Below are 22861 nucleotides of genomic sequence, written 5' to 3'. Positions count from 1 at the left end.
ATTATTAAGAGGCCAGACAGCCACCTCTCATGGATGGTTTAATTGGTTTTCCTGCACATTGCATAAGGTTGGACTAGATTATTCTTGTGGCCCCTTCCAACTCTTGCAATTCTGATTATTCCCTCTCTCCACCCTTCCTGCTTGATGGTTGATTCATTTACACCAGTGTTTTTCAAACTTGGCCACTTTAAGATGTGGACTTCAACTCCCAGAATTCCCCAGCCAGCACGCTGGCTGGGGAATTCTGGGAGTTGAAGTACACACATCTTAAGGCGGCCAAGTTTGAAAAACACTGATTTACACCACAATAATTAATGTAGCTGTGTAAAGAACCATAACAAACTCCAGCCCAGAGGAAGCAACCATCTGATTAGTGCTAACACAGCCTCCAGGAGAGTCTCCAGGAGAGTCTCCAGGAGAGCGCTTGGAGTAGCTGAAAGCTGAGACTCCAGGCTGCAGCCAGTAGAGGCCAAAGGGGGAAAGCGCCCCGCCAAGGACGCTTTTTAGTGTTTAGGATCGCGCGCCCGCCTCCCAGTGAAAGGGAGAAGCCCGCGCGTACCAAGCTGTAGCGGACAAGGGTATTGGGAATCCGGAAAACGGTGCCATTCCCTTCACGAACGGATAGCTCCTACGCAAACAGGAAGGAAAAGGCTCTCGCCCAGAAGCACTTTCTTCCTAGAAATGGGCTCCTACGGCCGCTGGGATCCTGCCTCTGAATCCCGGCTGCCAGCCTGAGCCTCTCCTCCGGGGCTGGCCTGCCACACCGCTGCAGCCTTCGACTTGCAAGCCACGACAGCGGCTGACCCTTCCGCGGGCGAGCGGTTGCGGTAGCCCCAGCCAGCAGCGGCTCCTGGCTCGGCGTACCTCGGTCGCCTCGGCGCCCTCCTGAGCCGAAGGAGCTTCTCCTCCGCGCTTTAGCCCGCTGCTCCCGCCAAGCAGGTAACATCGGTGCTGGGAAGCGAGCTTCCTCCGCCTCCTTCGCCGCCTCGGTCATTTCCTGTAGCCGCCGAGGGGCCAGCCCACTCCGGGCCTTGCGTCCCTCCCTTCGCTTGCACCGCCCTGGGCTGTGCGCAAGGGAGAGGTTGCTCCGTTTCGTTCCTCCAAGCCGGTGAGTGGAGGTGGGCGACCGCGTCCTGAGCGCGGTGATGGGGAGAGGGGGTGGACCGGGCCCCGAGCTTCTTCCCAGGCCCCAAAGGCGGGAGGGCAGGCTCCAAAAATCACTCCCTCCGTTCCCCGCCTCCGGACTGGGCAGCAGTACCGCCCTGGCTGCTCCCCTTCTCCGGTGCTCGGAAATCGAAGGGGGCGGCCATCCTGGGGATGCAGCAGCCTCAGATTGAATTTCGTTTTAAAAATTGAGGGGCGCTGGCTGCCGTGCTTCTACGCGGTTTCCCCTCACCTGGTCGTGCCAGTTGCCAAGAAATGGGAAAGCATTTTGCACACGGCCAGAGACCCCCTTTGCCTTTTCGCTGTTTACGCGGCTGGTCTCTGACACGCTGAGGGGCCTCTGAAGGCTGAATTAATAGCCTTTTTCTTCCCAGGTGGAAACCTCCCTCCAGGTTATACAGCTCTGTGCTCTTTCCCCCTCCCCCCTCGCCCTCCCCCCTCATTATGTTGGGTCTGCAAGGAAGAGCGTTTTGCTTTGCTTAGATTTCCCCCCACCGCTTTTAGTCCAACTGTAGTCTCCTTGCTATTTTTTTTCTTGTACATCCGGTTGCTCCAGTGGAGTAATTGAATTGTGGTGATTTATGCATTTCCTTGTGGGACTTTTATTTGCAGAAAAACAGTTCCTCTCTCTCTTTTCTCTGTCCCCCTCTCCCTCCCCCCTTACATTTCTGCATCTTCTTTCCTCTCAGTTCCAGCTTCAAAACAGGAAGGTTCTGGATGTACAGTTCTGGCCATCTAATGTGGGTTTGGTTTTATGCAAGAGTGTGCCTACTCCTGGTGACTGCCTACAAGTCCCTGCAGTTTTCTTAGCAACATTTTCAGAAGTGGCTTGTCCTTGCCTCCTTCTTAGGGCTGAGAGAGAGTAACTGGTCCCAAGATGTCTTCGTGCCCATGACAAGACTAGAACTCATGGTCTCCCAGTTTCTAACCTGGTGCCTTTAGCCACTACATGAAACTGTCTCTCATATGCTATTAGATTGGGTCAGTTGTATACCCTTGTTTTCCCTCCAAATTATCCAGGATATGCAGAATAATTCGTATGATTACCCACTCTTGAATCCATCACAGTCCTGGGCTGATTTATTAGGAATTTCCAAAAGAAGTTTGCTTCTATAGCTTCAGCCACTTCGTTTTGGTGGAACTAAGGTGAGGATTCCTCTTATGAACAGAATGGAAAGCAGAAGCATCTGGTTGAGTGATCCTAGCTCATTTCCCCAGAAATCATTCAGTGCATGCTGATGTTGCTATTGTTGGTGGGCCTTCATTTGCTCCCCTGTAACCTGAAAGAGTTCTATTGAAGTTTGGGTTGGTTTCTGACTCTGATTTGATCAGATCTGATGTTAGGGGCAACCTTCCAGTCTGCTTGCAGTACTCTATAGATCTAAAGGCTTAGTAGTGGTACAGGTAATTCCATTTCCATCCTTCCTCTCTACTCAGAGGGCACTAAGCAGGCTTGCTGGTGAGCTTTCTCTGAGTTAGACCTTACTCTAACTTAACACCTTCTGATTGTTATAGTTCTGCTTCACAGGTAGTCCTCGACTTATGACTACAATAGGGACCAGAAGATTCATCATTAAGCAGTGCAGTCATTAAGTGAGGCATCACATGACCACACCCAATTTTACTACCTTTTTTGCCATGATCATTAAGTGAATCACTGCATGTTGTCGTTAAGTGAGACATCATGTGACCATGATTTGCGATCTTCCCTGCCAGCTTCCCCATTGACTTTGCTTGTCAGAAGCTGGCTGGGAAGGTCGCAAATGGCAATCACATGACTGCAGGACGCTTAATGCATGACAGTTCCCAAGCACCTGAATCATGATCACAATAGTTGTAAGTGCAAGGACCAGTTGTAAGTTACTTTTTCCAGTGTCATTGTAACTTTGAACAGTCACTAAATAAATGGTCGTAAGTTGAGGACTATCTGTATTTCATTTTAGGTGTTTCATATTGCCTCTCTTTTAGAAGTGGGGCAATGTGGGACTGCTTTTCATCTTTTCTCAAAGGAATAGGATAATTAAGTCTGTCTGCCAATTTATATGGTGTAATTTTCAGGAGCTGCATGTGCCCTGGATGAAACTAGGAATGAAGCTGGTACTTACTCCTTCCCTCTTGTGCAATTCCTCTCTTCATTACCAGCACAGTTGGCCTGGCCCAGTCCCCTTAAGAGTCAGATATTGGCTGATGATCTGACTTGGTTCTGTTGGCAGAGCTGTTCTTGAAGTTGCAAGATGCCCAACTAGGTAGTAGTCATAAGTGAGTTCCTGCACTATGCTTGCACATGCACCATTTCCCTGACTTTTGCTCTGTCTCCTTCCAGTCATGTCCTTCCGTAAGGTCGTGCGTCAGAGCAAATTCCGCCACGTCTTTGGGCAACCTGTCAAGAATGACCAGTGCTATGATGACATCCGGGTTTCGCGAGTCACCTGGGACAGCACCTTTTGTGCTGTCAACCCCAAGTTTGTGGCAGTGATTGTCGAGGCCAGTGGAGGGGGGGCCTTTATGGTGCTCCCGCTGCAAAAGGTGAAGGATGGGCTAGAGATGGAAGAAGGGAGAAGGGGAGGAGGAGAAGCACAAAACTGTTATAAAAATAACCTCTCATTGCTCTACATTTCTCACATCTTTGTCTTAATGGATCCACCTTTGATAGACAACTGGGGGTGGAAGAGAGGGATTATGGGAGAGTCTTGATATGGAAAAAGATTGGGGCAGAAAATGGGACTCCAGCTTGCAAAAAGATTATGAGAGACTTTAACTATATGTCAACTCTTATTTCCTTTATTTATTTTCCCCCCAGACAGGGCGCATAGATAAGTCCTACCCTACTGTGTGTGGGCACACTGGACCAGTTTTGGACATTGATTGGTGCCCACACAATGATCAGATCATTGCCAGTGGTTCTGAGGATTGCACTGTTATGGTGAGAAGGAAATGGGAAAAGGGGAGGATAAAATGGGCTCTTCAGTGGCCACGCTGCCACTTGTATGTTAAAGCTGAGGCATATGCAGTCAGTTACTGTGAGAAGTGCAAAATTCCTGTTACTGTTCCTCAAAGCTGTGAAGGTTTGGGCAGCATGAAGGATAGTAGAGCAGGATTTCCAGCAGTGGAGAGGAAGGCAGGATCCAGTGTCCTATACACTTCTTATCTCTGCAAAGGTAGAATAAATTATGCAAAATAAGCAGGCATATGTGAACATTTCGCTTACATAAAACAGGACTGGCGATCTTTTGCTGGCCAAGAGTTACAGCTCTTCATTTTAGGGAGGTTGAAAACTGCAAAGTAGGTGGAGCGATGATATACCCAGAGCAGGACTTAATTTAGGGGAGGAGGTTGGGTTTTTCTTTGCTTTTTAAATGTGATGTGCCTTTCTTAGGCTTTACACCACACTATTCTGCTTCCCACCTCAAAATGGCTGCAAATTGTGTCATCGCTCCAATACAAAAACAAGGGAGATGGGAGTTTCCTGTGGATTGGGATACAGGTTGTCCACCCTTGGCATAAAATATCCAGGACAAAAATTTTTGTTATTAGTGTTTCATTTTGATTATCCATCCCCACCCCACTTGCAAGTACAAGGGCATACAGCATTTTTTAAAATGTGAATTAGCTTCAGTAAAGAAAAGGAGTAACAATCTTGCCATATTTGAAGAGGAGGTATGTAGTAGGTGGTGGAGAATACTATGGGAGGTATGATTAGAAGGATAGGGCCTTCCAAAATGAATTTCCACCGATGTTGGATGCTATTAGAGAGAAGGAAAGGTTGTGCTTGAGGTGCAATATTGATGGGAGAGAATGAAAGCACAGGGGAGCACTTGTGATTCTGTGTCATTGTATTCCACTGTTTGTTCTTTTCAGGTATGGCAGATCCCAGAAGGTGGCCTCACAGTGCCTCTGACTGAACCAGTGGTGGTTCTAGAAGGACACTCAAAGCGTGTGGGCATCATCACATGGCATCCGACTGCTCGCAATATCCTTCTGAGTGCAGGTACCATAAGTAAAGGAGGCAGCAAAGTTGAGAAGTTTCTGCTGCAAGCAGAATGATGTTGAGATGTAGGCTTATGAGCTGTCTGAAAAAGAACACCCATAGCAAACCATTTAGTTGTACCTTTCTGTTCCAGGCTGTGACAACGTGGTTATTGTGTGGAATGTGGGCACAGCAGAAGAGCTTTACTACCTTGACAATCTGCATCCTGACATCATTTATAATGTCAGCTGGAACCGGGATGGCAGTCTGTTCTGTTCAGCTTGTAAGGACAAAAGTGTGCGCATCATCGACCCACGCCGTGGGCAAGTTGTAGCTGTAAGTCTGACATACTTTAAGTTCTTGGCTACGTTGTCCCATTCATGACGGTGCATGATTGTAAGAGTTCCATCTATGCTGTGATTAGTTTTATGTCTTTGTGACAAGCCATTCTGATCTTGGCAATTCAAAGGGACTCTTTTTTGTGTTTTAGGATATTGCAGTAGATGCCCCATCTTCTTATCTGAACAGCTTTTTCTCTGTTTTATTACTTCATGTTCCATTTTTTAGCTTGGTTATTAAATTATATCTGTGAACTAACTTATATTGCCTTTAGTTTGCAGTAATGTGACTGCAGGCCTATAGAATTACAAAACAATTTGCAATGTTTATATGTACAAAAATGACACACTGGTGGGTATTCAGGGTAGTATACTATAATGTTCATTTTGGTGCCTGACAGTACTGACCTCATTTTTAGTTTTCCTTAGAGGGCTTGCAGAACCATAATCATATCTTGGGAACTGAAAGAATGTCATATGGAATGTGCTTGAGGCAGAGGTGCTGTCTTAAGGCAAATGGAAATTTTGCAACTGGTACAGTCAGATTTTGTAACTTTGTTTTGAAGCAAAATAAATGATGTGCATGTGCAAGAAATTAAAATGAATGTGTCAGCAAGAAGCATAGTGTCACCAGTCCTGTGCTGAATAAATTTTACTACAGTAGCAGCAAAATACATAGGTGGCAGAAAGGTACAAGGACTGTACACTGATGTAAGCAGGAGAACCAAAATGGAGCCCTCTAGGGAATAGGATCAGGGCCAAGGGCTGGATGATCTCCAGTCCCTCTCACACCAACTAGATGATGTGATGGAATAGGAGATGCAGATGTCCTGCAGTTCCAGGAAGCAGCTGTTTCAACATGCCAGGAGGACTTTAAAAGGGTCTCTTCCCTAGGAGTTGATGCCCCCCAGCAGGGTGTGGCTTTAAGGGAGCCATCTTAAGTCACTCTTGCCTGCCTTTTTTGGAGAAGATTTGATGGGGGGTTGACAGCCAAGCTAAAACTGCTTTTGCTGAGTTCCAGTTGAAGTATCTGTATGTAAAACTCCTATTGCCAGTGATGAGAGATGATAAGCTTTGGGGAGGAGGAAAGGCCTTTCTTGAGCCCCAATGAGCCAGCCTTGGGGGGCTGGTGAAGCACATACTGTAGGTTGAAGGTTCCCCTCTTCCTATGATAAACTCCTGCTATCTTCTTATGAGCCTAGTAATGCATCCTTTGCAGGGGGTGGGGGTCTTTTTTAAGTGAGATGGGGATGATGGTGTTGGGAAGCTGCCAGCGATGATGGGATACGTATTGGCTTGTCAGTTTGAGACCTGTCTAGAGTGAAGCTGTAATGTCTTTACCCCCAAAAATAGTTGAAGAGGAATGCATTATCTTATTACTGCAGTGCTGAGACACAGAGTGGCTTAGTTAGTATTGAGTCTAGGTTCCCTTTTTTTACTTTCATGTCAGCTCCCTCTAAATAATTTTAGCTCCTGAAGAGCCACATCTTTTTTTAGAAAGATGCACTCTAGCAGTTGAGGTTTGCAAAAGATTGTAGTGGAAAAATTCATATATTTTGTTCTTTAGATCTGTGGACAGTGTTCATTAAAACTAGGGAGAGACAAACAATATGACAGAGACTGTTGTTTTTTTGATTGACTTCCAATGATTGTTTTGGAGTTAATATCTTTTTTCTGTATATCTGCATATTTGTATATGCTTTTTAAATTTCTGTTAACCTTTAAAATTGAAAATGCAATAAAACCCATTTTTACAAAGGTATTTTCTCAGTGCAGTTGGAGCATAAGTTAGAAATGCTTTCCCTCCTCAGGTTGTGCTTCTGAAATATGATTACTCATTTATGGTGGAGATCTCAATTTTCCATCATAAAAGTGACCCGCAGAGCAGATAATTTTATGAACAGAGTTTACATTTTTATTAACAAATAACATGGACCTGACCTACTTGACCTTTTCTGCATTGCCAGTCCCTGCTGATCATCATTTTTTTTTTCAGCTTTAGAATCTGTGGTTATGCCAGTAAGCTTAACAATATAAATATGTCTTTAAAACAGCAGCTTAAACTGTTTCTCAGTCCAGAACCATGTTCGTAAAATCAGCACAATCAATTTGAGAGAACAAAGTAACAGGAGCAAACAAAATCTCTAAATTTCACTTCTGTATCAGTTTTTATGACCATTGAAAAATAAGTACAATATTACAGCTGCTGGAATACTCTGCACTTCTCACTGGAAATTATACATAATCCTTTCTGTGGAAGAATGGCAAATTAAGTTGCGGGAGTTTGCATCAATGTCCAAAAATAACCTCTCATTTGAAAAAAAAATTAATACAGAATTCACTTCAAATGAAGAAGGTTCCTGGATTATAATTCCACATGTGGTCTTGTAACGCATCTGAAATTTGAATTTCTTCTAACATAAGGTTTCAGCATTTAAGGATAGTATTTTTAGATTAGGCAGAAATTATTGTACAGTAATCTCATCCCAATTTATAATCATTGTCATTAATTATTCCATGTTGTTTTGATTGTCCTAAAGTGACATATTTTAATATTTTGAACTAAACTAATATTACCTTGAAATTATCATTTAATTTTATAATGCTTGTAAATCTCTTCCCTATTTCCTTTTTTGCTTTCCTTCTGTTTTTCTTCTGGATATGTTTTTAAATATTTAGAGAGAGAGAGAGAGAGAAAGATAAAAAGAAAGTATTGATGGAGCCAAATCATATTTCTTGGTCATCAGCGAGGAGGTTGAGTAATTGCTGGCCTGATTAATTTTGAAGTGAGGTGGCAGAAGAAGCTTCTTCTGCTTGCAGAGTGCCAAAGTTTTAATGTCTTGAGTTCATTGCTCAAAAGTGAATTACAAATGAAGCATTTGGTGTTTTTAACTTCTCATCCCAGAGAATCTGTTGGCCTCCCAGCCTAATCTAGCCTAAAGTGTTGTTACTTGGCAGCTTTCATTGACACCGCTTTTCATTTGGCTAGATGGGTCAGTTTCTTTAGAATGGGGACAAAATGAAAAAGTGAGGCAGGGCCAAAGAATACAGCACTTAAATACTTACAACAGAGGGGAGAGAGTTAAGTCTTCTTCAAGTTGCACTTAAATCTTGGTGACTGATAGGGAAGCTTGGTTCGGATTCAATGTAACAGATATCTGAGCAGAGCTGAGTGGAGAATTTGTGCTGTTTGATGTAGAGCCTGCCTGCTTTATCTGACCTGATCTTTTCCCTTTTACTCACTTAGGAAAGGGAAAAAGCCCACGAGGGAGCACGCCCAATGCGAGCCATTTTTCTGGCTGATGGGAAGATCTTTACAACAGGCTTCAGCCGTATGAGCGAAAGGCAGCTGGCTCTCTGGGACCCGGTGAGTGGGAAGGTGGATGGAGGGGTGTGACTGGGTGGGGAGGAAGTCTCTGATGGAAGAGAAGCCCCTAACAATTCCAAGAGCCTGAGCAAAGGGCTCCTCTTCTCATCCCGTTCTGAGGGATGTTTTGTTCTTCTTAAACAAAGGGGTATTGCTTTAAGTTTGGTTCCACAAGAGAACCCCCTCATGATTGTATCTTGAAGGAAGTGAACAGAATCCTGGCCTAGCTTCTACAATTATATCATTGCCCCTCACCATCCACATAAGGTGAAGGGTAATATCTGAGAAAGGATTAAGACTCTACTACAATTTAGAATCCCGGATGGGAAGATTCTCCCTCTCAAGCCATTCGGTGACACAGAGTAACCCTCCCACACCAGGCAAACTTTAGACAGGCTGGAGTACAACTTCTTCCCAACCAGCAAGGCAGTAGGCAGCAACTAAGTCAAACCTACACAGAAGGGGCTGACATAGAAGTAAATATCTGAAAGAGGCTATAATATGCCTTTGTGCTTTTCTGTCTATGTGGGTCCATTCCAGGAAAATTTTGAAGAACCTATGGCGTTGCAGGAACTGGACTCAAGCAATGGGGCTCTTCTGCCCTTCTACGATCCTGACACCAATGTTGTCTACGTCTGTGGCAAAGTAGGCTTTCTTACTCTGTGTGTGTGCAGGTATATGCATGGTGGTGCCTGGTTGAGGCAAGAGTATCCCTTCCACTATGTTCTGTGTGCTATCTTCACAAATAGTATGATTCCTAAACTAATTAATACAAGCTTTTCTATTATAGTACACAGAAATTTTCTGAGGACCTATTAGTTTCCCTTCCTATTGTAGCTTGTATTGTAATTCAATGTTAATATTGCAGAGAAAACAGGACTCTCCAGTTAAAACTAGGTCTATATTTTTGTGCTTGTTCTCCTCTGATACCTTGGAATTCTGGGTGTGAGTCTTGTCAGTTGAATTACATTAGCAAATGGCCATACTGTCTAGGAATGATAGGAGCTGACCATTGTATCTTGAGGTCAGTATGTTGAAGACATCCAGTCTAAGGGCAGAAACAGGCAACATCTCAGTATTTCCAAACAGTCGGGTCAGGTCTACCTCCAAGGCTCTGTTCCCTTAAGAACAGTTTCAGTTAGTAGATGACCTATTATTGATCAAAATCCAGAGAAAGGACTTTCATGTTATATCAGGCATAGTGTACCCACTTCACTGCAGACTATTAGCGTACTTGGCTGACTCATATATGTGGGACCTCTTCTCACATTCATTATGGACCAGGCTAACTTCCTCATGTGATGATTCAGAATTCTGGTTTTGTAGTGTATTTTTCTGCCATCCAAAGAGCTGCAAATCTGACATGGTGTATCCCGCTATCTTTTCTCCCCCCATTCTGTTCCTTTCCAGGGAGATTCTAGCATCCGCTATTTTGAGATCACAGCAGAAGCACCATACATCCACTTCCTGAATACATTTACTAGCAAAGAACCACAACGTGGCATGGGTTGGATGCCCAAGCGGGGTCTGGATGTCAACAAGTGTGAGATTGCCAGGTAGTTAGATTGAATTGTTAATAGGAAGGTATGGAGGGGGATGGCGAGAAGGCAAGCGGTTGGGCGGCCATGATGTAGCATGAGTTGTTCTCATAGTTTTTAATGCTCCAGGCTGACTAACTCAATTGTACCTTCTTTCTTTTTCTATAGATTTTACAAACTCCATGAACGCAAGTGCGAACCCATTATTATGACAGTGCCAAGGAAGGTGAGTACTTCATAAGGAGACATTAGCCTGCTTTTCCTTACAAGGGATTCCTAGTTCATCTTCCTTTCCTGGTCTTTAGCAGTAGGCAGGCAAGCAGCTACAGTTTAGCATCTGACCTATTTGTCTAATGTTAAAATTCTGGATTAAAATCCAGCACTAGAATTTTGTGACTCTAATCTGGAAGAAATAAGATCCTGCCCCTGCAGTGCTCTGTTAGCATCTTGCTAGGAAGTGTGCTGGTGTTCTGTCCCCACCTATATTGCTAAAAGCCAAAGCAGGCTACCAATTCCTAGATTCTGGCTATGGAGAGGCAGCAATGCTTCTCTTAAGGCAGGTTGGGCAACCTGTAAAAGGTCAGGAACCATTTGGCCGCTACTTTTTTCCCTTGAATCTTGACTTCTGTCATTCGGCATAATTTGTAATTATCTTGATTTAATAATACTAACCAGTGAGTTAGCAAGTTAATGAATGTGCTTCAGTTCCCATTATATCTGTCATTTTTCAAAAGCTCTGTAAGCTGGGCCAGTTCCAATCTTACCTCAACAATGAGTCTCTTGGTCATCTTGCAAATTAAATTAGGGTTATAATTGTGCTAAGATTTAAACTAGGAACTTTGAGTTGATGATTTAGAACTACTATGTAGTGTCCTACTAATTCTTGATAGGCTTTGTCTCAACTGCTGTATTGGGAGCTATTTGATAGTCTCTGTTTAAAATATTTCTGGCGGTTGAGAGTGGTTTTTCAACACACACACCTGTTTTCATTCAGATTTCTCATCTCTCTAGAGCAATATGACCCTGAGAAATATGTCTAAGCTTTCCTGGCCTTCTTTGACCTGTGTGCAATGATTTCTTTTCTTTTCGTTCCCACACCTCCTTCACCTTGAAATGCTGCATTCTGCCCTGAGTGCGTTTTCCAAATATCACTCCAGTAGAATTGAACTTCATTCACAAGTGTGAGAGAAGCATTGAAACAGAACCAGAATGGGTCAGTTCAAGGGCTGGTTTTCCTCAGCTAGCCAGAATCCCTTTGGTCAGTGTTGTCCAAACTTGGCCTGAGAGATAACTGTCACTGAACTGAGAAACCAGCATCTTAATTCCTCGGTGTTTATGGATCTGGTTCTAAACAGAAACCATTTCTCTTGACCCAAACATTTCGTACTGCTGCTGTTCTCTCTTTGCAGTCAGATCTGTTCCAAGATGACTTGTACCCAGACACAGCTGGGCCAGAAGCTGCTATGGAAGCAGAGGAATGGGTGGCAGGGAAGACAGCACCACCCATCCTAGTCTCCCTGCGTGAAGCCTATGTGCCCACCAAACAGCGGGATCTCAAGGTCAGCCGAAGAAGCTTGTTGCCCGAGGGCCGCCCTGCGGCTCCCCCCAATGCTGGGCTGAGTGCCACATCCTCCAGTGCCATGGCTCCAGCTGCTGCCACATCTGCCCTTAGCGTTACTGCTGCCAGTGGGGTAGGTCCTGCGCTGCTGCTTTTGGCAGATGGGGATCCAAGGGAGATGGGGTGGATGGGGTTTCCCACATAGGACCGCATGGAGTTGAGCTGGGGAGAGCATGAGTTGTTGGAGGAAGGACCAGACATTAGCTAGACAGACAGATGGGTGAGACGTTGTTACAGCCATAGACCAAAATCAACCATAAGGAGGCCAGAGTAGGGTAGACTTGTAAGGTGTTGCAAGGTAGCACTGAGCATCTGCTTCATCTTCGGACTTTCTGCCCTCCCTCCGTTTAGAACAGCAGCCTCCTGGCTCTTCATAGCTTTGAGAAGTGTCAGCTGTTTAAGAAAGGCTGGGTAGGGCTTCTTGGGTTAGAATATGAGCCTGCACAGGTGTCCTTGCTGCTCACAGTAAGGTAATCTTGACACTTGGATTCTTTGCAACCAACGCCTAAATGCCTTGTAAACCAGGCTCTTGGAAACAGATCATATGATGCAACCGAGTCTGTAGAGGATTTCTTTATTTGGAACTGTAATAATACTCTTCTTCCTTACTGTGGCTCCCATATGATCAGGGTAGGATACTGTGCATATGTGTTGACTAGGCTTGGAAGTGTGGGTTGGACTTGCTTTCTTCACCCTTTCCTGCACTGGATTATATACCCTATTTGCTGTCTGTTCTGGGAATGTAAGTCGGGGGTTGGTTTGAGTTGAGCCACTGGAATTCTGGGGATCTGAGGGGTAGAAAGATGGAGAATATGTTGAAATAACATATGAACAACTTTTTCCCATTTGCAGGAAGGGAGGCAGGTTACTGAGGAGGTGTTGCGTGAAATGGCATCCCTGCGAGCACTTGTGGCCGCCCAGGGGGAGCGCATTGCACGGCTAGAGTTGCAGCTGAGCCGCATTGAGAATGGCGATGTCTAGTGGGCCTTGCCCCCCAAGAGAACCTGACCAACATGGATGATCTCACATACTTCACCTTCTTTTGAGCTGCCAGTAATCCCTTCACACAGCCTCCTCCTGCCCTGTGGGGCGAGACAGGGGCTTGCCCTCTCTTGCTGCTACTGGGAATGTTTCTTGGGTTTTGTCTCGGACCAAATCTCCTCTTCCTCTTATTTCTGCACCCTGTATTAACCATTGCCCCTTTGCCTTATTCTGGTCAGGGACCTATTTCCTGTCCCATTCCCGTGGATGGGCTGGCCTAGGTATCACCCGGAGGAGACTAGGGCTGTCTAACAGCTTGGCCTAGCCTGCCCATGCCCTCCAGTGAGAAGAAGGCTGAGTCTCTCATGGCAAGTGGGGGTTTATGAGAAGCCTGGGCCTTCTATGAGTCAGTGCTGGGGTGGGATGCCTTTTCTCAGATAGGGCCACTGAGATCCTATTGAGGACTTTTCTGCTTCCTTGTCTGAACTTTTTGCAATGAGAGCATGGAGTTGGCCAGTAGGGCCAGGCAGTGAAAGAAACCTGCCCTCTGGCCACAGTCCTCAGCCTATTGTCTCTGGAACCACTCCTCTTTCTAGCTCTCAAAACACAGTGAGGATGGAACAGGGGAAATAAACTGTTCAGGGTCGATATCTATATTTTCATTCCAAATAAAAGTCTTTATAGAACCAGAGCTCTGTGCAGCTTATTATTGTGCGTGTCTCTGTTCTGCCCTCTGACTTGGAGTGACTTCAAGGTAAGTGCAGACTCTTTTCCAGAATGTCAGCTGGCCTTCTTCGGACTACGGATGAAAATTTCCTTCATCCTCCAATAACATGGGGAAACAATTGTATCATGCAATAATCCCTCTTTTAAGCTTGGCTAGAAATTCCCAAAGAAACCAGACTGCCTTCCCCTTCTCCAGTAAGGACATAGACATGTTTCCTTTAGTCATGGACTATTTTGCTTGAAACCTTCATGGGGTATGTATGTGCCCCATGCTGAGAGGGGGGAATTCAAATGGGAGAATGTAATAAATAATTGTCTTCTGACCTAAATTTTTAACATTTACTTTGTACATACCAACATTATTTAGTCATCTTTGTACTGAAGGTGGCTTTTGTAGCTGTTTGCATTTTCTGAACATCCATAAAGATTTAAACCTTTTCCATTAACTGCCTTTTGGGGGGTGGAGGTGGGGAGTGGTAATGCAAGCTTGTATTCTTCTTTATTTAAACAGGCTTAAAAGGTATGCAGCTCCATTTGAATAAAATTTGAGAGCTGTTCCATCTGTGTGTATTCCTGGCAAAAGGACAAGAATCACTTTTTAACCTGTTTCCACACTGAGTTCTGCTCCACTATCATCTGCCCAATTTTCTAATAAATTCCAACGCACATGAATGCCACCATGTGTTTTGATTACTTCATTCCCATTATGTGTACTTTCAAACATTTAGGGCTTCTCTCTAGGGTTGGCCAAGAACCAGCTTTTCACGCAGAATTACTGTTCCCTGGCACTGGTTTGCAGCTTGCATCCTATCATCATCAGAGACTTTTGTCACAGTAGAGGTACAATATCCTTGTTGGGTAGAACTTTCTGTTTCCTTTTTAAAGGAAAGCTGTCTTCAAAAAGCAAAATAGGTGGTTAGGCATTAAAGAAGACTGGATTAAAGCAGAAGGCCATGCACCTTGGGTAAATTGAGAAATCTTTCCATATATTTATGTAACTTTCACCTAAAAATAGTGTTCAAAGTGATGTAGATCCTCCACACAATGGATCAATTCAACACAAAACTATATACTAAATTTTAACTTTGATGCTAACCTAGTGAGATCCTGCTATGAACGAATGAATGTCATAAATGGGCTTGTCTGATAATCAGTTTTTTATCTGAATTGGTCAGGATTCTTTGGGTTTCCTGCACTTTACACAATAATTGTTGCTGGGTCAAGTTTGATCTGGGCTTTATTTTGGCAATATCTGGAAAGTGTCCTTATATTTTGTTCGTCAGTAGGTCATTAAGAAATATATGAGTGTGAGAAAGTCTGTTGTACATTTGTTGGTTTAGAGAAAATGCATGATGAATGGACTTGAATTATGGAATATTCTGTGCAAGTGTGGAGTTGAAAGCTAGTTGCTGAAGGTGATAAGTAATATATCATGGAAGTACAGCATGTGGGAGAATAAAGGGAATATTTAGTGAATGTTCAGCATTGAGCAGGGAGAAAGATAAGGATATGTGATGTCCTCTTGGTTATTTAATGTGTTTATGGATACATATATAAGGAATGCCTGAGGTGGTAGTGGTACTGTTATGTTGGTTGGGGATGTGAATGTATGTATACTTTTGTGTTAACCATTGGCAAGAAACAGCAAATGTTAGCATGATGTAACATCAGTAGGGATCTGAAAATCCCTAATATGATTTTATGTGGTCTTTGACACTTTAATGTGTCAAAGACCAAGATACTTACGTTAAGCAGTGAAAATAGAGCAAAGAATGGCAGATTATACACACTGATGAAAAACTCAAGCAAGTAAATTAATTTGTGTACCTGATAGAATGTTTAGTAGATTGGAAATTGGACAGAGAAATTTTAAGATGTGCAATTACTGGTATAAAGATAGTGGATTGTACATGGTGAAGAATGAATGTCAAGTGAAAATGTTCATGTAGAAGAGCTTGAATCTGCCCATGTTGGAAGTGAGAGTTTAGCATGTCAGGAGAAACATAACAGTAAGTTGAATGTAGCAGGCATAGGATACTTCTTGTGTAAGTGGTAAAACAGCAGATGAAGTCAAGAATGAATGGGTAATGAGTGAATGGAGTTTGGATACAGAAGTAACTAACTACTACAGAAGTACATTGAAGTAATTCAGTCATATAGAGAGAATGTATGCAGATTGAATTGCAAAACAAAATATACGAAGGAAGAATGAATAGATTGAGAGTAAATTAAAAACGAGAATGTAGTGACTGAATGAAGTTGATGAGAGTCTCCAAAAGAGAGAGATGGACAAAAGACTTGCAAGTGGCGTATGAATGTGGTGGAAACAAAGAAAAATATGGAGAGATACAGTGTGTGTGTTGGTATAAACTAAATTAAGCTGTATTTACTTTTCTTTTTCTTATCTGATGCCTTTAATTTCCTTTTCTTTGTATTTCTTACTGTTCCATGTAATTTGCAAAGCATTTCTTGCCCTGAAAAGGAATTGTGTGAACGATGTATATTTACAGATGTACTATATATGAAGTTTAAAACCCCCCAAGAAATATTCTTTACTACTGTCCACGAGGGGGCTCTTCAACCACTGGTCCAAATGAGGTTCTCAGCCTTTTAAAGCTGTAAGGTAGGGCACTGTTGGGTTTCCTACAACTCCATTTGCTGACTGATTCCCTAACCTCTATCTTATGATTTGGCACATGCTTAACTTACCTGAAGCCTAGATTTTTATTTTATTAATTTTCTCCAGTTTATATGCTGCTTGGAGGGACTCCAGATTTTAAGACTCTCCCAGGAACTGAAAACATTATGCTTTCTTCAGTTATGGCAGGATATCCCTCGGTTCTTGTCTGAATATTTCAGCCATGCACTACATGTATCTTCCTATTCCTGCTTTAGCCAGTTTACTGGACCTCCATAGTTGTAGAATGGTTGTAGAATTGGGAAGCCAAAGGAGAAAGACTTGTGTCAAATCCAGCAGAACACTGGAGAGAGCCTGCTTGTTAGGGGAGTGATTTTGTTATATAATTTTATTAAAAGTTTTTAAAACAAAGGCAAAAACTAATACAAACTAGTAAGGAAGAAAAAAGAAAAAGAAAGAAATTAAAGAGAGAGAAGTGCAAGAAAGAAAGAAAAAGTAAAAGGAAAGGGGAAAAAAAGATACAAAGGAGTGGCTTCCAATCTTCTTTACAGCAGTTAAAAGTACAACTGTAAATTTACCTCTTTCTCTAAAGTTACATCATGACTCTCTTCTTTCCATAAACTACCCTATCTAATCATCAAAACCATAAATCATAAGCTCATTTTTTTTCTTTTCTGCAAAAAGCCCATAAGGGATTTCCAGTCAGCAATAAATGCAGATATTGTCTGATCTCTAGTCAAACAAGCCAGTGGTATAAAAAGGGATCCGCCGCCTCCTATCAACTGGGGGGAGGGAACCAACAGGATACGAGGAGTATCCAGTTTGGAAAAAATCACTCAGAGGATGAGGGTGAAAAGTTTGTAACTATTCAGAAAGGGCCGGGTACTGTGAGCCTAGGAAATGAGCACTGTCAAACAAGGAAGCCATGAGTTTGCAAGGGTGAAAGCACACGCCAAAGCAAATCCAAGGGTGAGTGCATATAGGTATTCATACGCAAATGCCAGGAGAATTGAAGAGCTAAACAATAATAACAATAACAATAATGCCCCCCAGTGAGGCACTACCTTCACGTTGTTGTGGGGCTTGAGTGCTCCAAGGAGGATTTGATTTATGTGTTGATTTATAATGCAAAATAAAGTGTTCACAGAAGTAATTGGAAGGACTACAAAGGTCTACCCAGGGCAAAGAAACCGAAGCCTTGCCAGAAGTGGCTCAGACTGCAGAGGCAAACCAGGGGGAGTTGGCAATAGAGAAAGCCAGCATAGCTATTGAATTGTTTTCATCCCAAACCAGGCACCCTCTCCTCTGCCTTCTCCTCAGAAAGAACAAAGCCCTCTAACTAAAAAAACAAGAGGAATTGAATCAAGGAATAACTGAGTATCTAGAACAGCACAAAAACAACAGAATAAGGTTGCCTGCATTGAAGCTTGTTACAAAGAAACAGCACAAGTATTAAAAGATGGCAATACTGTAATATAAGCACCAGCTCACTGCAAGAAACAAACCAAATGATGTACAGCATAGCTGCAGTTATAACTGAATGCCTTGGTTGCAAAATCAACAAACAAGAAAAAAGCCAAACAGTGCACCACCAAAATGGAAGATCAGGTTGGAAAATAAGATCAGCATGCTAAGATCACGTGCAAGCAAGCTAAAACAGATGAAAGAAAAGAAACTGAAGAACCAGAAGACCAAAGAATACCTGATCAAGAAATATCACCTAGAAACAAGGAAGATGAAGGAAGCACTGGAAATAATAAAGCAGAAAATAACAGCCATAGCCAAGAAGATCAGCAGATACGAAGCTTGAATTGCACATTATAGGCAGAATCTCCCATTTTAGTCGAATCAGAAACATTTCTACCAATCCATCAATGGAGAGACTGCAATGAACCAGTCAATACCTGACAAAGAAGAAACAGTGCAGTTCTGGGTGCAGCTATGGGACAACCCAAAGAAATACAACAAGAATGCACTTTTGATAAAGGAGGTGGATAAGAATAAAAAAGAAGCTGAAATGAAAAAACTTGTAATAACAGCAGAAATGGCGGAGAAAAGGGCAAGGAAGATCAAGAATTGGTCAACACCAGGTGAAGATGAACTGCATGGTTTTTGGCTGAAACATCTGGCTGGTCAGCACCCACTCAACGCCAAGCAGCTTAACGACTTACTGCAAGGAGGTGAAATTGAAGATTGGTTAACATCTGGCAAAACCTACCTGATAATGAAAGATCCAGCAAAAGGCACAGCACTAGGCAACTACAGCCCAATTACCTGCTTACCAATAACGTTCAAATTGCTAACTGGTGTTGTAGCTGATGCAGTCCAACAGCATCTAGTTGAAAACAAACTCTTTCCACCTGAGCAGAAAGGAAACTGCCCAAACACCCCTAACTCTAACCAGTAGTGGTGGTCACAGTGGTTATCGGCACACTGGGTTCCATGCCAAAAAACCTTGCACGGCACTTAGAAAATCTGTGCATTGACAAAATTTCCATCTGTCAGTTACAAAAGGCCACGCTGCTTGGATCTGCACATATACTACGCCAATATATTACAATATCCTGGGTTCCTGCGAAAACTTGATTGGAATGAAGGCCAACACCAGCTAAAGAACTGTCAGCTGCGATTTTACGTTGTTGTGTAAATAATAATAATAATAATAATAATAATAATAATAATAATAATATAACCTATAGCAATAACATTCCAGTTACTCAGTGGAATGAAAATAACAATTGGAATGTGGTTATCTCTAGATATATGTGTTACAAGAAAGGCAGGGAGGTTATACTGGGTGTGGAGTTGCTGTATTATGTCAAAGAGGACATGGAGTTCCATAAAGTAGAACTCACAAAAGGAGCAAAGTTTTCTACTGAATCATTGTCTCTACGTCCTTCCCAAAAGCAAGTTAGTACTAGCTATTTGTTATCTCCCTTCTGACTAAGAAACTAATGCTGTCCTACAGCTGGGAAATAAAATTAGAGAGGCATCAGAAATAGTAATAGTAATTGGCAACTTCAATCATCCTTGTTGAGGCTGGGGAAATGTACCTTCTAGATTTGAAGAAGAGGTCAATTTTTTAGACTCACTGAATAATTGAAGAGCTAGTCAAAGAAGCCAACAAGGGGAGATGCAACATTGGATGTAATCTTACATAGTGCTCAGAACCCTGTTCAAGACATAAACATGATTCAACCAATTGGGAATATTGTTGTAACTTTCACATGCAAGTAAGTGGATACTTGCAGAAACAACACCAACATGGTTATGTTGGACTTCAGCAGAACAAACTTCCAAAAATAGAAGGGTATTGGTGAAAAGAAAATTGAAAGGAAAGTTCAAGAGAGTCAATTTTCTGCACAATGTTTGAACATTATTCCAAACTACAATAATAGAATCTCACTTCAAATATATACTTCAGACCTGGAAAGATATACAAAGAACACCAGCCTAGCTCCCAAGCAGAGTCAGAACTTCTATGGAAGTCAAAAAGGATTCTTTTGAAAAATGTAATCCATCTACAAATGAGAAGAACATAAACGAACACAAATACCACAAAAATAATACAGAAACAAAGTCAGTGAAATATGCCTCTCCTTAAAAGACTCAAGTACGCATGGCAAAATACATTAAAACAAACAACAATAACAAAAGTTACAACAATATTCAGAATAGGGAACCTGGGCTATTGGATGATGGGAGCCATGAAAGGTGTGATCCAACAGGACTCCTATTCTTCGTTCACCTTATGAACACTCCAATTAATGCATTCTGGAAGAAAACTGGACCATTCCAGGAACGGACTGCATTGTTTAGCATAAAACTAATAAATGGGCAAGCCCTCCTATGACAGTGGTTTTGTGTGAATGGGGACAATCTGCTCCCATAATTCCAAATGTATCTCCTGTCCTCAAAATGTTGTTTCAAAAAAGTTATAAAAAATGAATACTGTAAAAGGATCATGTCACACCCCCTCCTCATGAAGGAGCTTCTCCATCAGTCTGGTGAAAGTGCAGAGAGAATTTGTTGGTCATTTGTTACTTTCAGCGCCCGGCAACATCCTGTTGTGGTTTTCAGAGGAGCAGCATAGCATCCACTTCAATGCATCTGCCTGCTGTGAGCACCATCTGAGCATTATTTTTCTAAAGACATCAGCAGCACTGGTGGGTGGCAGGTGTGCTGCTCTTCCTGTCCTAGCTCAGGCAATTATGGGGGCAGCAGGAAGCTTGTGGCTGATGCTACTGAGCTGAGGCACCGAGGCTGCCTGAACCTGCAGGAAGTAGCAGAGTAGAGCAAATGCAAGCAGGCGTGCAAAGTCTCCCTACTCATGTCCTGTAGATTTTTACCAATTTGTAATCATTCTCTGAACATACAACCCTGAACAATAGTCTTTTTCTGCCTGACAGACTGGAAATGTGTTAGGTTGCCACCGCTAGATTCCCTTTGGCCAGGGAATTTTGCCAAGCATAGTCCCAACAGAGCCTGATGTTTTGAGTTGCAGCTTTTCTATTCCACCCTCTAGGTCTTTTTATATGTGTTGAACAGCATAGAGCTGAGGATGGAGCCCCGGAGGACCCTCAGTCAGTACTTCCCTCCAGGTTGATGCAGGATCAACTGTCAGCACAGTGCCCTTTAGATGTGGTTACTCAACTGATTGCAAATCACCAGATTGCAGTACCTTCTCGCTCAGGGTTCCTCAACCTTGGCAACTTGAAGATGTGTGGCTGGCTGGGGAATTCTGAGAGTTGAAGTCCACACATCTTCAAGTCGCCAAGGTTGAGGAACCCTGAGCTAGCTCTCACATACTTATCTTGAAAGACCTCTCGAGAGTGTTTTACAAAGTACTCTATGTCCCCAGACCACAGCAGCACCCAGTCATTAATTATGTCATAAAAAGAGATACTTTTAATCTAACACTTGTTCTTAACATACTCATTCTGGTTCCTGACAATAGTTGTGTTTTTTCTTCTAAGTGCTTTCAAACATGCTGCTTAACAACCTGTTCTAGTACCTTGTCCAGGGCAGAAATAAGTTGGTATGGAGTTTCCTAGGTCTTGCTCCTTCTTCCTTTAAACATTTGGGTGATATTTGTTCTTCGGGCATCTCACCAATTCTCCAGAGTTTTCAAATATTACAATTAGTTTTGGATAACTTCTGCTAGTCACTGGGATGTAATTTGTTAGACCCTGAAGACTCAGATTCACCAAGGATAGCAAGGTAGATTTTGATTAGTATATATTTATAATAAAGGTATTATTCTGAGCTTTAGCTTGATATCATCCCTAGAGACTTGCTCTACCAGTTTGAACTCCATTTTAGTTATTATATCCTGCTCACATCTCCAGTGCACTTTTTTTTTTTTTTTGCTTCTCAGCAACATTGCCTACTCATCCATACAGTTTTCATTAAAGCTACCTAAGTGAAATCTAGGATACATGAATTACCTCCTTCAGCTTCTTCTCCCCTAGTTATCTTGAAGACCAGTCTGATGTGTTTGCTTTTACTGGTGCCTGACACTTTCAAGCCATCAACCAGTTTTTCTATATTAATCAGAATTAGGTCCAGGATAGTTGATCTTCTTGTTCTTCCACCTCTGAAAAATGAAATAATCTACAAGGGCCAGAAATCTACTGGACCTCCCCTTCCTACTTAATTTCCTAGCATATCTCTGATTACCACTATTAGTTTAGGAAAACATTATCCACAACTTCAATCTGGATAGGAGGTCTATGGTAAACTTGCACAATATCATATTTGCTTCTTACTCCTTTTAATCATTCCAGGGTATTTTAAACAGGACTTGCATACTCAAGGCCAGGAATCTCTTCACTGGTATGTATCTTCTTTATTCCAAAGTTCTCCCACCAAGTTTCTACATACCTATCAGATATATGATTACCCATATTAGGATTTCTAATTCTCCCATGTGTTGCCCATATTCTGTGCATTGATGTGCAGACACTGGAGGTTGGGGATATCACTGTTTATTAGGTCTCTCTACTATTATATGTGGAGATTTCTGAATGCCCTTTCCTGTCTTGAACAAGCTACATTATCATAGGAAATCATATGCTAATGCCCAGCCTGTGCCTTCTCATTTAGTAGGAACGGATAGTGATCAGTTGCTCTTATTAGACTTAGTAATCTTTCCATCATGTTCTTGATAGGTATACATAACAGCGAACTTCCCATGACAGCTTGTTGATTTATGTTTTCTTTGCAAAATTAAGTCTACCACCACCACTCCTCTTTTCCTCCTCAGTGGAGAACTTTGGTTCTGTTTATCCCTACTGAGTTCGCTCTTTTCCATAATTCTGTCACCCTAACTTCTCCAAACTAATTTCAGATGGTTGGAGCTTCCTTTCCCTGTCCAGATCCTCAAATCTGTTACTCAGTTCCAGTGGCACAGGCTATCTCTGAATATGTTGACTTTTTTTCTTTCAAGATGCCTCCAAGAACTCAGAATTTTCATTGAAATGCCTTCTTCCTTCTTGAAGTCCTCCTTATACTTCTCTAATCCT

At 42.6% G+C, this 22861-nt stretch overlaps 1 protein-coding gene across 1 annotated transcript; it reads left to right on the top strand.

Annotated features, from left to right (window-relative positions):
* The first annotated feature begins 964 nt into the window (after positions 1-964).
* Positions 965-13664, top strand: CORO1B (coronin 1B). The gene is made up of 11 exons (XM_007425127.3): positions 965-1108; positions 3488-3690; positions 3965-4087; positions 5023-5152; positions 5286-5467; positions 8717-8836; positions 9377-9481; positions 10247-10392; positions 10543-10600; positions 11784-12065; positions 12845-13664. The coding sequence occupies exons 2-11, from the start codon at positions 3490-3492 to the stop codon at positions 12971-12973; spliced, it is 1476 nt and encodes a 491-aa protein (XP_007425189.1). The 5' UTR covers positions 965-1108; positions 3488-3489; the 3' UTR covers positions 12974-13664.
* The last annotated feature ends 9197 nt before the right edge of the window (positions 13665-22861 follow it).

Source organism: Python bivittatus, unplaced genomic scaffold (genome assembly GCF_059951505.1).
Source record: "Python bivittatus isolate LINGU-HERP-01145 unplaced genomic scaffold, Pbiv_v1 ctg000480_np1212, whole genome shotgun sequence".
NCBI classification, from domain to species: Eukaryota; Metazoa; Chordata; class Lepidosauria; order Squamata; family Pythonidae; genus Python; species Python bivittatus.
Note: the sequence above shows the minus strand (reverse complement) of the source record. Positions and strands in the feature narration are given on the sequence as shown.

Coding starts and splice junctions, on each gene's coding strand:
- CORO1B (XM_007425127.3), top strand. CDS start 3,490: ATGTCCTTCCGTAAGGTCGTGCGTCAGAGCAAATTCCGCCACGTCTTT. Junction 3,691..3,964: donor TGGTGCTCCCGCTGCAAAAG/GTGAAGGATGGG, acceptor TTTTCCCCCCAG/ACAGGGCGCATAGATAAGTC. Junction 4,088..5,022: donor CTGAGGATTGCACTGTTATG/GTGAGAAGGAAA, acceptor TGTTCTTTTCAG/GTATGGCAGATCCCAGAAGG.